The sequence below is a fragment of the Anopheles gambiae genome, chromosome 2 (assembly GCF_943734735.2).
Source record: "Anopheles gambiae chromosome 2, idAnoGambNW_F1_1, whole genome shotgun sequence".
Classification (NCBI taxonomy): Eukaryota; Metazoa; Arthropoda; class Insecta; order Diptera; family Culicidae; genus Anopheles; species Anopheles gambiae.
The window spans coordinates 30,198,358-30,212,932 of record NC_064601.1 but is presented as its reverse complement, the minus strand read 5'-3'; the positions used below and the strand labels follow the sequence as shown (position 1 = coordinate 30,212,932).

General features: G+C 43.2%; 1 protein-coding gene across 1 annotated transcript in view; it reads left to right on the top strand.

Moving 5' to 3' along the window:
- Positions 1-7,397, top strand: part of LOC1272988 (acetylcholine receptor subunit alpha-like 2) — a 54,141-nt gene extending 46,744 nt beyond the window's left edge. Inside the window, exons 7-9 of the mRNA XM_311921.4 lie at positions 2,165-2,346; positions 3,271-3,472; positions 5,230-7,397. Of these exons, the coding sequence (XP_311921.3) occupies positions 2,165-2,346; positions 3,271-3,472; positions 5,230-5,430 (585 nt within the window). The 3' untranslated portion in view covers positions 5,431-7,397. The remainder of the gene's footprint in view (positions 1-2,164; positions 2,347-3,270; positions 3,473-5,229) is intronic.
- The last annotated feature ends 7,178 nt before the right edge of the window (positions 7,398-14,575 follow it).

The following is a 14,575-nucleotide window of genomic DNA, read 5'->3' as shown; positions in this document are numbered from 1 at the left end:
TTCGTGTTGCTGAGATTCGATTGTGATTGAAGCCCCACCCCCGGTGATAACTGAGGCGGTGTGGGAGGAAACTCCAGTTGAATAGCCTCTAGGATCTCGGTCATCTGGGATGGTGATAGAATCACGCGCTGTGGGGGTGGCGATCGATGTTCCAAAAAATGATCCGGATGAGCGGTAGTTTTTGGCACAGCTGAAGAGCAATTTTCACTATTTGTACGATGTGAAATAAGCTCAGAAGGGTCAAATCGAGCCCTTTCATGTACACGTTGCTTTGGTAGGCCACGTGCAACAAACTCCCGAACAGTAAGTGAAACTGGCCAAATAGTAGAGTGCAGCGCAAGCTCCTTAAGAGATTTAGGAACACTCACTTTGAACGATATGAAGGACATCGAGTCCAGGTTCACACCCTTTTTCGTGAGACGGTAAACATTAATATCGTCCGTTGGTAGCACAGCTTTAAGCCACACACGCATATCATCAGCCGAGACATGCGATTTGATGTTCGTGAAGTATAACCATACTTTCTCGGCTATGCCCGTGTTGGTGGTGTTTTGGTTCAAAACAGGATCAGAAGATGCTTGTGTATTAGTTCGATAGTTTCCAGCACTAACATCACTAGTCGGCTTAGTACGATGATTGTAGTGGTTACAGTTGTCAGAATCATCCACAGTGTTGGTATCGTTCGCAGCTTGGATATCATCAGTGAGCTCCGTTGAGTTAGTAAATGTACGGCGAGCGGAAGCTGTATTAGTCGTTCTGGATGTATTTGTGGCATTGAGCGACGATACATTAGTGGATGTGTGCGATCGCGATGCGTTGCTAAAAGACGGCTTAGCTAATATGGGTGTTAGCGCTCGCTTATCAACGAGAGCGAGGATCTCAGGAAGCAAATCGCTCTTGATAGCCGATCTAAGAGAAGAGAGAGATGAGTCAATTGTGGTGAGAATATCTGCTTTCACCAATTCGAGTAGGGCTGCTATCTCACTTGTGAGAAGTGAATTTGTGCCAATGCGGCCATGATCTTGTTGATTTTGGTTTTTTCTATATAGAACACATTTTTTTGTAAAGAATCAGACATTTGTATGTCAAAAAGAATAGAATGTTGCCTTTCTCAACAATTTAGATGAGCTATACGTTTAGCTATTAGTTGGTGTGTGGACATGTAACGCGCGAACGACGAAATCATACGATGTAGTGATGTATTTTACAAAACCTTATGAATAGTAGCGGAATGGAGTTTTTTTTCATTTCGTATCTTAATGGACCTGCAAGAAGTAATTATGAATTGCTTGAAAGAAATAATGAATTTTGTTTTTTTTTTTTATTATATCTATGTTTGTCCGACTAGTAAGCATCCAACGATGGGCAATAGTATTTCACCCCAAGATGCATCTTCATTTTCTATTTGGCTTAACGTCCTACGTGGACATACCGGCCTGAACGGGCTTTCGAGACTTCATTCATTACCACGTAGCCGAATAGTTAATCCTTGCTACGGGGGGTCGGTCCATTCTGGGCTTGAACCCACGACGGGCATGCTATTGAGTAGTTCGAGTTCACGACTGAACCACGGGACCGCCCCCAAGATGCATATAAGTTCCAAATAGATGGGTTTCAAATACATTTTATCATTATCAAGTTTGGATTTTAAACTTAAGATAGTTCAATAAGTTTTTGGAGCTCCTGTTTTCATATGAAATAATTAATTAATTAATTAATTAATTAATTAGGTAATATAAATTCATTTTTTTCCATTTCATCGCACGTTGTTTGCTGCAGAATAGCATTGTGGGAGAATAGCATAGCCACAGCAAATGTTGTCAAAGACCTATTGAAATGAGTATACCCAGGAAGCAATATCAAAGATATTTATCGCCCCTCAAAAACAACGTTGGGAGAGTTAAATTAGAAAATTAATAATAATATTGAATATGAGTTTGGTGTAGTAGACTTTATATGTTGATTTATGTATTTGTTGGCTCATTCTAGTACAGGTACAAATGCTATGCTTTAGTCGCTTTGTTACGTTTCAACATAAATATTTCTTGTGTTATACTTTTCAAAATAAAGGCTGAAATATTTTACCTTTGATTAGATTATTTACTTAAATAACTTTCGACCATCTTTCCCTTTACCGCCACTACCACATCCTTCACCTCGACAGGAGCTAGCAGCAAACAAAATCAACTACGGCATCAAAATTAGCAAGAGCAAGTTCGGCGCTGCCCTAGCCGCCCACTCGCAGATGCAGCCGAATTCCGGCGGCTCCAGCCCGGACTCGATCCGGCACATGCAGGGCCGGCCGGGCGGTTGCAACGGGCTGCACTCAACCACCGCCACTAATCGGTACGTATTTTTGCACGACCAGCCACGACAAGACAAGCGTGATGATTGCTTCTACTCCGCACTGCTGTAATCCCGGGCGGATTATTCGATGAGAACGAATAGCGGAAGCGTAGAATATATTGTTATACTAGTGAGATTAAAGATTGCTTTTAGTACCGGTGTTGGAACGGGACCAGGCCATATACCTGTTCGTGTCCAAGACTTATCATACTGCCCTGAACAGAACATTTTGCACGCTACAGTGGTGAGCTCGCTGAACAATACATATCAGCCACCGGGGTGAACACCAGGGTGCGGAACAAAATCCGACAAAGCTTTCCCTCTTCTTCCTTCATCTACCCCATAGTCATTCCGTTCCGTTTTGTACCATCGATGGGAATGCTTCACCAGTTCCGATCTTTCGAGATATCGACACAATTGCCACTAACGCGATAATTAATCCTCGGCCATATTTTCATCCATACCCACTACCCATGGACCATCCCACCCAAGAGCGCCTCAAGAATGAATTGAGATATCCTCTTACGCGGCCATTGTGTAGCGAAATTGAAGGGCAATCCCGTCGTAACAGCAAAAGAAATGGGAATGGAAGGGAGCTTCAATAAAAGAACACGCCATATCGATGGCAATTACTCTTTTATTCCCCCTACGGGACGGGTGGGAGAACCGTTCAGCGTGCAAGAATACTTAGAACCCCAGCGTCCCAGCGCGAAGATTATGATCAATGCCGAGGCGCAGGCGAAATGGGGAGTTTCCTCGTTTTCCATTGGTGTGGAGTTCCTTTCCTTTAATTAGTCAATCGCAATATCGACTCTCTTTATTTATTTTTTCTCTCTCTCTCTCTCTCTCTCTGTCTCTCTCTCTCTCTCTCTCTCTCTCTCTCTCTCTCTCTCTCTCTCTCTCTCCCTATCTCGCTCGCTTCAGGTTCAGTGGGCTAGTTGGTGCGCTGGGCGGTGGGCTGAGCGGGCTGGGCGGCTACAATGGGCTGCCCTCGGTGATGTCGGGCCTGGACGAGTCGCTCAGCGATGTGGCGCCGAGAAAGAAGTACCCGTTCGAGCTGGAGAAGGCGATCCACAACGTGATGTTCATCCAGCACCATATGCAGCGACAGGACGAGTTCAATGCGGTGGGTATACCCTTATTCCGTTCCGTGTCAAGTGTCATTAAACCGGGGTTTTAACGACGTGCAAAATGGAGAGAGATGGAGTTTATTTAATTTACTTTTGGTTGGTTTCATGCCAATGGAAATTTTTACAGAAAAAATACAAAATTAGTTTTGAACGGATGAGCCAGAAATTAATAAATTTAGTGTTAAAGAGAGGCTTTCATAATTAAACTGAAATGTATCATTTGTGGTTTTTATGCTGTCTCTCCGGTCTCAAAATCATATGTTTTACCATCGACGTTAGTTTCTTTCAACTCTTGAATTCTTTTAAAGGCAAAGCAGATCACTCCTTCCCCTCAAACACGCATCAGAGCCCGCACACGCAAACCACACTGACCACAAATGACAGATTTCAATCAGGCTGAAATCGAACCACTAATTGTCTTTGCTTTGCTTCCCTCACACGATTATGCTCTTTTTGCGTAAAACCACAAATAGGCGTATAATCACACGCTAGCAAAGCAGCGGCACCGCCGTCCAATATTGGGCATTGCCGGCAAACCCTGCCAACCAACCAGTGAAGAGCAAATCTGACCATCTTGCCATCTTGAAAGTGTAACAGCACCCCCCTTCCCCGCTCTCCATCGACAAAAACCAAAAAAGCCTTCAGTTTTGGAGAATCAACTTCACTAATCCTTGGGGCTTTCGAGCTCCCATGCCCTATCGATGCTGCGCAAATGTTCGTTGTGTTTTTCCTGTCCTACAGTCTGCTCTTGCACTTCTTTGTATTTCGTCGCTGTTCCCTTCCTACTGGCAAACGTACCAAAAGAAAAAAACATTACACATTCTTTCCGGTCTTTCTATTGCGAGTCCATTATCGGGAGAAAATTTATATCCACCCATTCATTTACCGCCACCATCGCTAGTGTCATTGAATTTTGCACAAGGGCACCAGGCCCGCCTGCGGGTACAAGCTACCCGTAAGCTTTTTCCACTGACCTGATGTAGCAAAGCCCTTGTACTGGAAAGGCACGGGAAGGCGAGGGATGGGATCAAAACCTTCGGGAAAAAGCGTTACATTTTACTTTGTTGCCTTACTCCGTCCGGCGTATACCAATGCTAATGATGATTGTTTTTTTTCCTTCTCTCTCTCTCTCACTCTCTCTCTCTCTCTCTCTCTCTCTCTCTCTCTTTCTCTAATACCATTCTTCTTCTAACTGCTGCCATTGTTTCGGCTCCCTGCAACATTCGGCTGTGGAATTCGAATAATGGAATTTCGAAAATCACCACTATATCGGTAAACGAAAATAAAACTCACCAACTGACCGGACTGGACCGGATCTTGGGCTTACCGGGCGGTACCGGAACACAACTTTTGACCGCAAAACCCACCAAACACTGACCGGCGTCTGGCGGACCGGGAATGCCGCAACACCACTACTTAACAACCGGCGACAACTGACTCCAATACACACAAACACACACAAACACACTAAACTCGGTCTCAAATCGTTACAACAAAAAATAACAATAATTTTGTTGCGACGCTACAAAACAACTTTCTTAACTACTTTTGGTCTTTTGGCTGGGATAAATGATGGTTGTTGTTTTTTTGTGTTTTGGTGTCTGATCGTCTTTTGCACCGTCACCGCACGCGCCCGCCATTCAACGTGTGTTAATAATACGCCCGTTTCGGTTCACCCACACGAAACTAAACCAAACTAAACCGACAACAACAAAAAAACTACGTCACCCCGACCGCCGGCAAACGACAACAGGAAGACCAAGACTGGGGCTTTGTGGCGATGGTTTTGGATCGTTTGTTTTTATGGTTATTCACGATAGCGTCGTTATTCGGCACATTTGCGATCCTGTGCGAGGCCCCATCGCTCTACGACGACACCAAACCGATTGACATCGAGTACTCCATTATCGCCCAGAAGCTGTTCAATCTTACCGTCAAGGATACGCGCTCCTAAAGCCGTAACGCCCTCCCGGGACGCCGGAACGTAAAGCGGAAGCGCCAGGCGGACACACACACACCAGAAGCCGCGCTGGCGGGCGAAGGTTAACGGGCGATTGATTTTAATTTTTAAAACTTCTTTTTTCCCTCACTTTGTGTTAGAGAAATTGGGAAACCGTACCGTAACTGTATTGAACGGGGAAGCCAATTGCGTGCCCCGTTCTTTGTCACCTTGCTCCTTTTTTTTTTGTTTCTCATCATAAAATCATCACCACCGACGCTAATCGGGTCTAAAGGTCGTCGCGAAACTCTTCCAGCTTGCGGTTTCTGCACGATTCCTCTTTTTGTTTTTTTTTTGCCTTCATTTCGTTGTAATTTAACGGTATAGTTGCATTTTAGTGAGCAGTTTTCTGGTTTCCCGTTTTCTTTTGACCAACCCCAAACGTCAATCATCGTCCCCTCTTTCTCTTCCTCAGCTCCTAGTATCCAGAGGCGCAGAGCAACCCCTACGCGCGATTAACACATTTAAGGAGTTTTTACCGTAGGCTAGGCGTAAAGGCACGCGTGGAAGTAACGCGTGGAAGTAACAAAGTTATGCATTTTCCCAAGGGCTAGTAATGGCACAAGGGACAACTTTTGGAAGGTAGGTGGGTGCCAAACACATGCCAAATTAGAAGCAGTAGCAGCACTAGCGATCAAAGGATGCATTAAAAGAAAGTTTAATTGATTGTCAAAATTCTCACCAAAGAGACTTATTTTCGTGACCAAAAAAGGTTAGTGAGCGAACACAGGGCAGAAAATTGTTTTTTATAGGAATGAATTCGTTACAAATTTGAAACACTTTCAACACAATTTTCGGTATCAAAACAAACACGTAAAGCAGATCCTCCTTCTTTCACTTCATCAGCCACAGTTTAAAGACACTGCTCAATGCAGCAGCTTTAGAGAGACAACTGCATTAGCAAAACTAGATCAAACTGTATTTTTCTAATACGCGTTTAGAGTCTTGTATGGTTGGAGGGATATTACACTAATGCTTCCATACAAAAAAAATCCTTCCCAACAAACCAAATACTAGAACTCCTTTAGCAATTCTGGTATTACGCAAAATAGAATACAGAGAGAAAAAACAAAACAACAAGCCCTTACAAAAAGGACAGGACAGTTGAGCTAAAAAGTACCATCGAAATTAATCCCTTTCCCAAACAACCAAAGTGAAGCCTTTATGTTAAGAAAACATAAGATAAAGTGTGTCAAATAGCAGGAGCTAAACATTGTAGCAAAAACAAAAATTAACCTTTTACTAAAACCCAAAAAAACACAACATTCAAACATAAAATGTAAGCAAAAACTAGCATTACGAAACTCACCCGGAGTGAATGAACGCCGAGGCCGGAATGTACTGCACCTGTGTCGCCAGGTGGCTCGGTAGCATTTCCCAACCGTGCCGAACTTCCAAAACAGGCGACAAGTATCGGGGTTAATGATGCATGGAAATTGATTTCAGCGCATAAAGTGAAGAGTGTAAAGTGTCAATAAAAGTGTTGCCACGGGAAGATATCAGCACGGCCGAGAGCGGTACGGCAGAGTATGGGAAATGAGAAGAACAAAGTAACCAAGTGGTAAATTGTATCTCTACACTCACTGTTATGGATACGTTTTAACGCCGCAACACACACACACACACAGGCAAGGAAATTGCGTCAAGCGTCTACAGACACACGCGCTGGGTGCGAGCACGCACATACAATTCCAAAACTAGTGTAAAACGAGGGAGTTTTTTTCTGTTTTCTGTATTGTATCCGTTCATTTTTTATTTGTTTCCTCAGCCACACTAGTATCACATAAACATAAGGGAAACCAGGAGAAGGGAAAGGGATAAAAAATGTTAAGGTAAATAAAAATAAAGAAAGCACACTTCAGGAAAAGGGAAAAGAGAATAAAAATAAACAACAAATACAGGCCATCTTGCACCAAAACAAAGACAAATCCGTTTGTGTGTTTCAATTTCTCCTTACGTTTTCTTTCCACCGTTGCATTGTTTGCTTGGATGCCGAGAAAGCAACATGTCCGTTGTGTGGTGTTGAATCGTCCGCTCTTTTCACTCTCCCCACCCCGGAAACGCGAAGACACGTGTGTACGGGGTAACGTGAACACGCTACCCGTCCAAAAACAAGGTTAAGTGTCAAATGATCTAGTTCGGTATGATGGGTATAGCGTGAAGGTGAAATTTAACGCCTGCCCTTATTTGCCATCACCCCGTTGTATGACGCGACGTTCATACACATAAACACAGCATGCGTTGACTGCTGCGTGAGCAAATTGCCACTCGACTCGAACTGCTGCACACCCTCTTTGCACCTTCGTGTGTGCCTCGTTCACGCGCGCGCGCCTGTGTGTGTCACGAATGGCTGTACAAGTGGGGTATCGTTTTTCTACTAGCCTAATAGTCGAGAATTGTGTTGGTGGAAAATCAGGTGAAATATAACGACAGTGCCGCATGCGATTCGCACTCAACTACCGGCAGCATGGTAGGACAAACGGGGAATGCTGGTGTATTGAAGAATAGAAACATCCCCCGTACTCCCTCCATCTACAAAACAGGAAGACGGAAACCGAGAAAGCCATCAGCATGAAATGAACTTGTCGATTATGGCACATCACAGGCTCGTTAGCTCGAGCTCGGGTACTCCCCCCCTCCCCCCCCCTCCAAACCGGTGCTCGGGCGGGAAATGTGGAACCTAAATTGACATTTGGCAAAAAACGATAACGTCCCTACCGCGGGAGACCGATTAAAGGGGGCACATCCCCGGGCACCCCTGCCGTGCAGTGCCGGATGCCACCCGTTTCCTGCTGGCGGGTGATTAGATACTCTCCACTCTTATTGGTGTCGTTGTTTGTCGTGGGAGCAATTAGAGGCGCGTTCAATTTTTCCAACCATCGGTTAATGTCCCATCCAGTAGCTTACGAAAACAGTGTTACCCAAAACCCATACCACTCTGTTTACGCTCACAAGGGAGCAATCTGTACCGATTGCTTTCAGCAGTGCAGATGTTACTGATTGTGTCATAAAGAAGATGACAAGATGGTGGAGAGGATACATTTATGCAAATTATGTTGCATCAAACCAGTGCTCATTGAACCGATTCCATTTCCGAAATTATTTTCGTTTAACGCATAGCCCAGGTAAGTATATCGCATATTGGATTGTTAAAATACTAATCTACTTTTTATGTAACACAGTTTTTTGAACAGTGTCACCTCTTCTTCTGGTTTTTATATGCCTGTTTAGCTGTGGGATTGACATAAGATTAGTTTGAAAAGCTGCAAAAAAATACGTACTTCCTTACACTAAACTACACTACACTACACTTACACTACTTCCTGAAGGATTGTCACAGCATTGCGCCTTCGTCTGCCATATGGCATATCTGCTACAGTCCCAGAACTCACTGGTTGAACTTCGATTCCCTGCCAACTATTGAATATGTGCTTTTTAATTGGCACGTTTTACCAAAGTGTATGAAGAGCAGGTGGTCTCAAAGACGGGTTTTTATGACTAAATTTGAACGTCACTTTTTCAAAACTTTTCCCCAAACAATCTTTCTAGCGACTTTCCGAATACACAATCAATCTTAGAATCTTCATTATTTGCACTGAAATACCTTAAAAAACACACAAAATATTTCTTATTGTAAGCTAAACCAAATCTGAACTAATTAAAATCCATTTTGGATCAAAATAACGCCGTCGATGAGGACACCAATGTGTACTACGTATGTGTTGCTAAGAAAAGCGAACCGTTCCTATGGAAACTCATTTCATCCATTCTGTCAAAAGGAGCTTTTTTGTTTCCGAAATTAGTTGTCAATTTGTATGGGACGAGACCACCTGGTCTTCATAAACTTTGGGTTTTACCATACAAAAAATGATTTACCAATTATACCATAAAAAAAATTTTCTCAGTAGGCATGAGATTTTTGTGAATTTTTCAAAAACCGGTTTTCACATACAAACGCATGCTTTTTAATTGAACTGTCAGCCAACTATCGAGCGGTCAACTAAAAGGCATGCCATCTAAAAAGCGTTCAACTATTAAATTCTGACCATACCTGGAACAAATAAACAAAGCAAGCGTTACTGCAACAAAGTAGACAAACCGAGCAACGCATAGCAACGCATTTACCCTAAAAGCGAAGCGTGGTCGCAGATCGATGAGTGCATCCATGCTTTGCCAACAACAGTTGAAACCTTATTTTGCAAAAACACTAAAAGCGCAGTACAGGCACGTAACGAAAAACACCTCACAATACAGTCTATAGATTTTCACTCCACATCAATAACCTTTAATTGGGACAAAAACACATTCCCACAAAACCAAATTTACCAAACCCATTACTTCTTTTGAGTATAATTGAAACTCCTCAGAGCATGGCAAGTTAGATTCGTTCTGAGCGTCAGGGTAGAGCATTGCCCTTAAATCGACTTCTAATTTTTGGATATTTTCTTCTTACCCAATGCCCAAGTCTCCAGTAAGGGAACTCCCTTTATTTATTTATTTATTTTATTTATTTTATCTTATTAATTGCTCGGCCACGTTGGGTTACAGCAATAGTGCTTACTGCCTACAGTATACAATTATTCACGAAGGAGTTGGAAGGAGTTTATGGTACGGAAAAGGAGCGAAGACGGGATCGGTAGACAGGATAGGATATGTTGAAATCGAACAGATCAGAAGTACTATTAAAAGACGACATAGCTCTTACAAAAGGCTCATTGCGAGCAAAACGTGTACGACATATAGGTAACTGGAGACGAAAACGATAACGTAAGGTGCGACAAGGTGCATACAAATGTAAGCGCGACAGAAGTGAAGGAGTATCAATCGTATTGAGCAATATGCCAGCGACGAAAGAAGCCTGAGCGACCGAGAGGCGGTGCTCCAACTTGGCAAGGCCTAATAGAGTGCATCTATCGTCATACGAAGGAAGCGGAATAGAGTGATGACCCAGCGACCTACGAAATACGATCCTTGTAAAACGTCTCTGGATCCTCTCAATCCTTTGGAGCAGAGATAGTTGAACAGGAGACCAGATGACACAGGCATATTCCAGTACGGAACGGACCCAACAACAATAAAGGGACTTAAGACAAAAAGGATCACGAATTTCAGTGGACATGCGACAAATATAACCAAGACTTTTGTTGGCCTTGTTGATGACATAGTCCGTGTGCTCCTTGAAAGAAAGACTCGGGTCAAAGAAGACGCCAAGATCCTTAGACAAGGACGCACGGGGAATAGGGGCATCACAGACACTATAAGCATGAGTTATACTTGTGGAAGATCGGAAGAAAGACAAGACAGAACATTTTTCAGGACACAGGACTAAACCGTTAGAAGCACACCATGTAGAGAATTTACAGAGCCAGGTTTGAAGGACTAGACAATCAGCTGTAGAAGATACAGGAAGAAAAATTTTAACGTCATCCGCATATAGCAAGAAGCCGTTAGGAGGAAGGATCGAAGTACAGTCATTGAGGAAGAGAATGAACAGTAAGGGACTAAGGACACTACCTTGAGGGACACCCGAAGAACTAAGAAAACATTCAGAGAAAGAGCCACAGATTTTAACTGCATATGAACGATTCTCAAGATAGGAGTTGAACCATGGCAATATAGAGCCACCGAAACCTAGTTTTCGAAGCTTAGCAACAAGTAATGATAGAGGTATACTGTCAAATGCCGCTTTGAAATCGGTATAGATATAGAGAAGACAAAAAACACATTAGGTTGGTGGACACTGAGCGATTGGGCATAAAGCCGTGTTGTTCCGCAGAAATATAATTTTTTACACAAGGCATTACAGATAAATGGACAATTGACTCGAGGATTTTAGAACACGCACAAATAATAGAAATGCCTCTGTAGTTTGATGCTAGTGTGCGGTCACCTTTCTTATAAATGGGAACAAGCCAAGCTAGTTTCCATTGACTAGGAAAAATCCCTACACTAAGCGAGCGAGAAAAAAGACGAGTGAGAATAGGAGTGAGGGTATTGCCACATTTTTTCAAAACACAGGCAGGGATGCCATCGGGGCCTGGTGAAAACGAAGTTTTAAGTTTGGATAAAGCGGATTTTACTAGGCTTTCACTTACAACGACTGAATTACATGATATCACATCAGAGGGGTTCCTTTAAGGTTTCTATCATCGCCTGCAAGATCAAGTGTCGATAATTCCACTTCGAGCAAGTTTTATTAAACCTCGGCTCATGTCAGCTAAACACTGACCTAACGCGAAAGTGTAGGACCATGACTTTTGCGATCTAGACTTTTGTGATCAAGAACTTTACGACCAAGACGTTTGCGACCAAGATATTTGTGACAATGAATTTTACGATCCAGGATTTAATTTACAAAAAAAGGGTAAAAATTCGCATATATTGTAGAGTAACAATCAACTTTAAAACAAGCACAACCTTTCCGGTCTTAGTCAACTCCAGCCGTTATTAGTACTATAGTCAATATTATTTTTTATTACATCAATTAAAAAAGTGAGAAATGTAATAATAAATTTATTACAATCAAATTACGCAAGAATACGATATCATAGAAGTAATTTTCACTATTCCCATCCCATGATTTGTATATTTGTTTATAGCATATTGCCGAATGCATACCTGATATCATATGTACACTATTTCAACAAAAAGACAGCCATTTATTACGTAAAATAATAAAGTGTTTTCCTAGGTAAAATAAAATATCCAGTTATGATGGATTTGCCATTCATTTCAACAATGCTGTAAAGGTTTACTTTTTATAATTTGTAATAGCACACACCAAAAAAAATAAAAATAAAATTTTTCATCTTTTTCAATACATTGTCCAAGCATATTGATTGTTGTGTTCAAAATGTGCTACATTCTAGCTGCAATGGCCACAAGCACATCCGATACGCATCCCTTTACAATGTGTCCATAACATGGGCTTCACTAAGCGACTGACGGATCGCTTCTCTTCCTAACAAAACAAATCGCTCTGTACTTCATAACAAATTCTGGCACCCCCCAGCACACAAGTGAAGCACACACACACACATACATTGCCAGCGCTCTGCCAAGTTTAGTAAGCCTCAACCTCATTACGACCTCATGCACCTCATAAAACAATCCAAAAGTCACGAGCAATTACAAGAGGCATCCATAAAACATCGCTTCCATTGCTACCATCGCATCCAGGGCAATCGCTACATCATCATCATCACCCTCGGTCTGCATCTGCAAATGTTGCCAACACACGAAGTGAGCCGTTCGTTCGTTCAGCCAAAGTAATTACAAAAGTTGTTGCCCAAGAAGAACACTCACAGTGCTCCGTGCGATCATAGTTAGCTGGGGCGATGGGCGGTTGCCAGCCACGTCGCCGCGACACACTGACACCAGTGAAACGATCATCGCCCGTAACAGTGCGACTTTGTTGTCTCGGGGCAATATCTACAACCCTCATAATCCCCCAATCGATAGCTGGTTAATAGCTGGGTGGTGTGGAAGTTTTGTGCGTACTTGCCATTCTGATGGCCATTCTGACGCACCCCCTCTCTCCCCCCCCCCACCCGCAACTCCCAGATCTGATTGAAGAAAATGCAAGTGCGAATGAATGGTACCCCTTAAGGGCGACGGAATCTTCGGAAAATGCCAAGCAAAACGTGGGCAAACATTCGAGCCGATTCAAGTCGGCAGCCAGGTGCGGGTAAGATAAGTGGTATAACTTTTCTAATCAGCAGGTGAGACGATAAAGAGCTGGAAACCAACGATGGAAACCGGCCAGATGCAGTTTCAAATATTAACCAGCAGCAGCATCGTTTTGCCGCAGTCTTCATTCGCTACCGAGCTCACCGTCTCACCGATTGTTACTGTGCACTGTGCGGGAGGGCCAAAAGGACTACGGCCGCATTCCTAATTTTCTATTCATCGTTCACGCTTCTTCTGGGAGGGCAGCAGAAGGGAACGACTTGCTTGCTGCTACCTCGAACGAACAACAACACCAAACTCATGCTCATATATTTATAATAGATTTCAGAAATGGTCTTTAAATTTTGCATGAACCTGTTTTCTCCGGCGCCAGGCGCTGGATGCGCCCAGTGCGGCAATAGCTTTGCCGTTTTCAACAAAAACACATTGATGTGTGCTTTTTCGTTGTTGTTGTTGTTGTTGTTGTTGCACAACTGTTTATCGATGCTACTACCTTCAAAGTTCTTGTTATTCGGCAGAGAGATATTAAATTCCTTCAGCCAAAGCCGTGCTCATAAAATATGAGCAAAAAAGACTTACGAGGAAAACACTTGAACTTTACGAGCTTTTGGTGTAATATATTAAGCCAACCTAGGCCAGTTTTTAGTGTAAAACTAGTGCTACGAAATGTTGTTTGTTGCAGCAGCATGGGTCTTATTTGAGAAACGTTTGCCATACTGTCCATACAAAGCTCCATATTTGGAGTCATGCCATCCATTGGCTATTTATAGTATTGTGTTAGAATTGATAGCCATGTACCTGGAGGAGTTGTTTTACTTTATCCAACAAGCTACCAAACAAATAGACCTTTCATCTCGGCGCTCACTTCAGCGTCCCACAGCCCCATCTTCAATTCCGGTTGATTGATGCCATCGAGTTGTACATCAATCCATTCCGAAATTCGAACACACAGGGATCAAAAGCAACATTCGCCATTTCCGGTTGAGTCATCTCGAAGGGGAGGGGGGATTTTTCGGTCCACCCCACACCACACCAAGACGGTCACCACCCATGGGCACATAAATCAATCACACTGAGGAAAGAAAGCAAAGACCCTGGAGCCACCGAAACGTGAAGGTACAACAGCCCTCCCAAAAGCTGTACCGCCGTTCATTCAAAATGCACACCACATTGGATTGCATCCCGTGATCGGTGGGCAAATGTGCAACACCATGTGCAGACTTCATTCCGATCCACCCGATGCAGAAGAACCGTTGCAGAACCGCTGCAGCCAAACCGGAAGCTCCCGCGAAAGCCGGTGAGAGTGTTTAGTTACGCTTCGCTTCATCCATCGTTACGCAGTCACACACTTAACAACGTTACTCGTCGGTTCTGCTGCTGCTCAGTGCACAGGAAAGTATTCACACGAAAA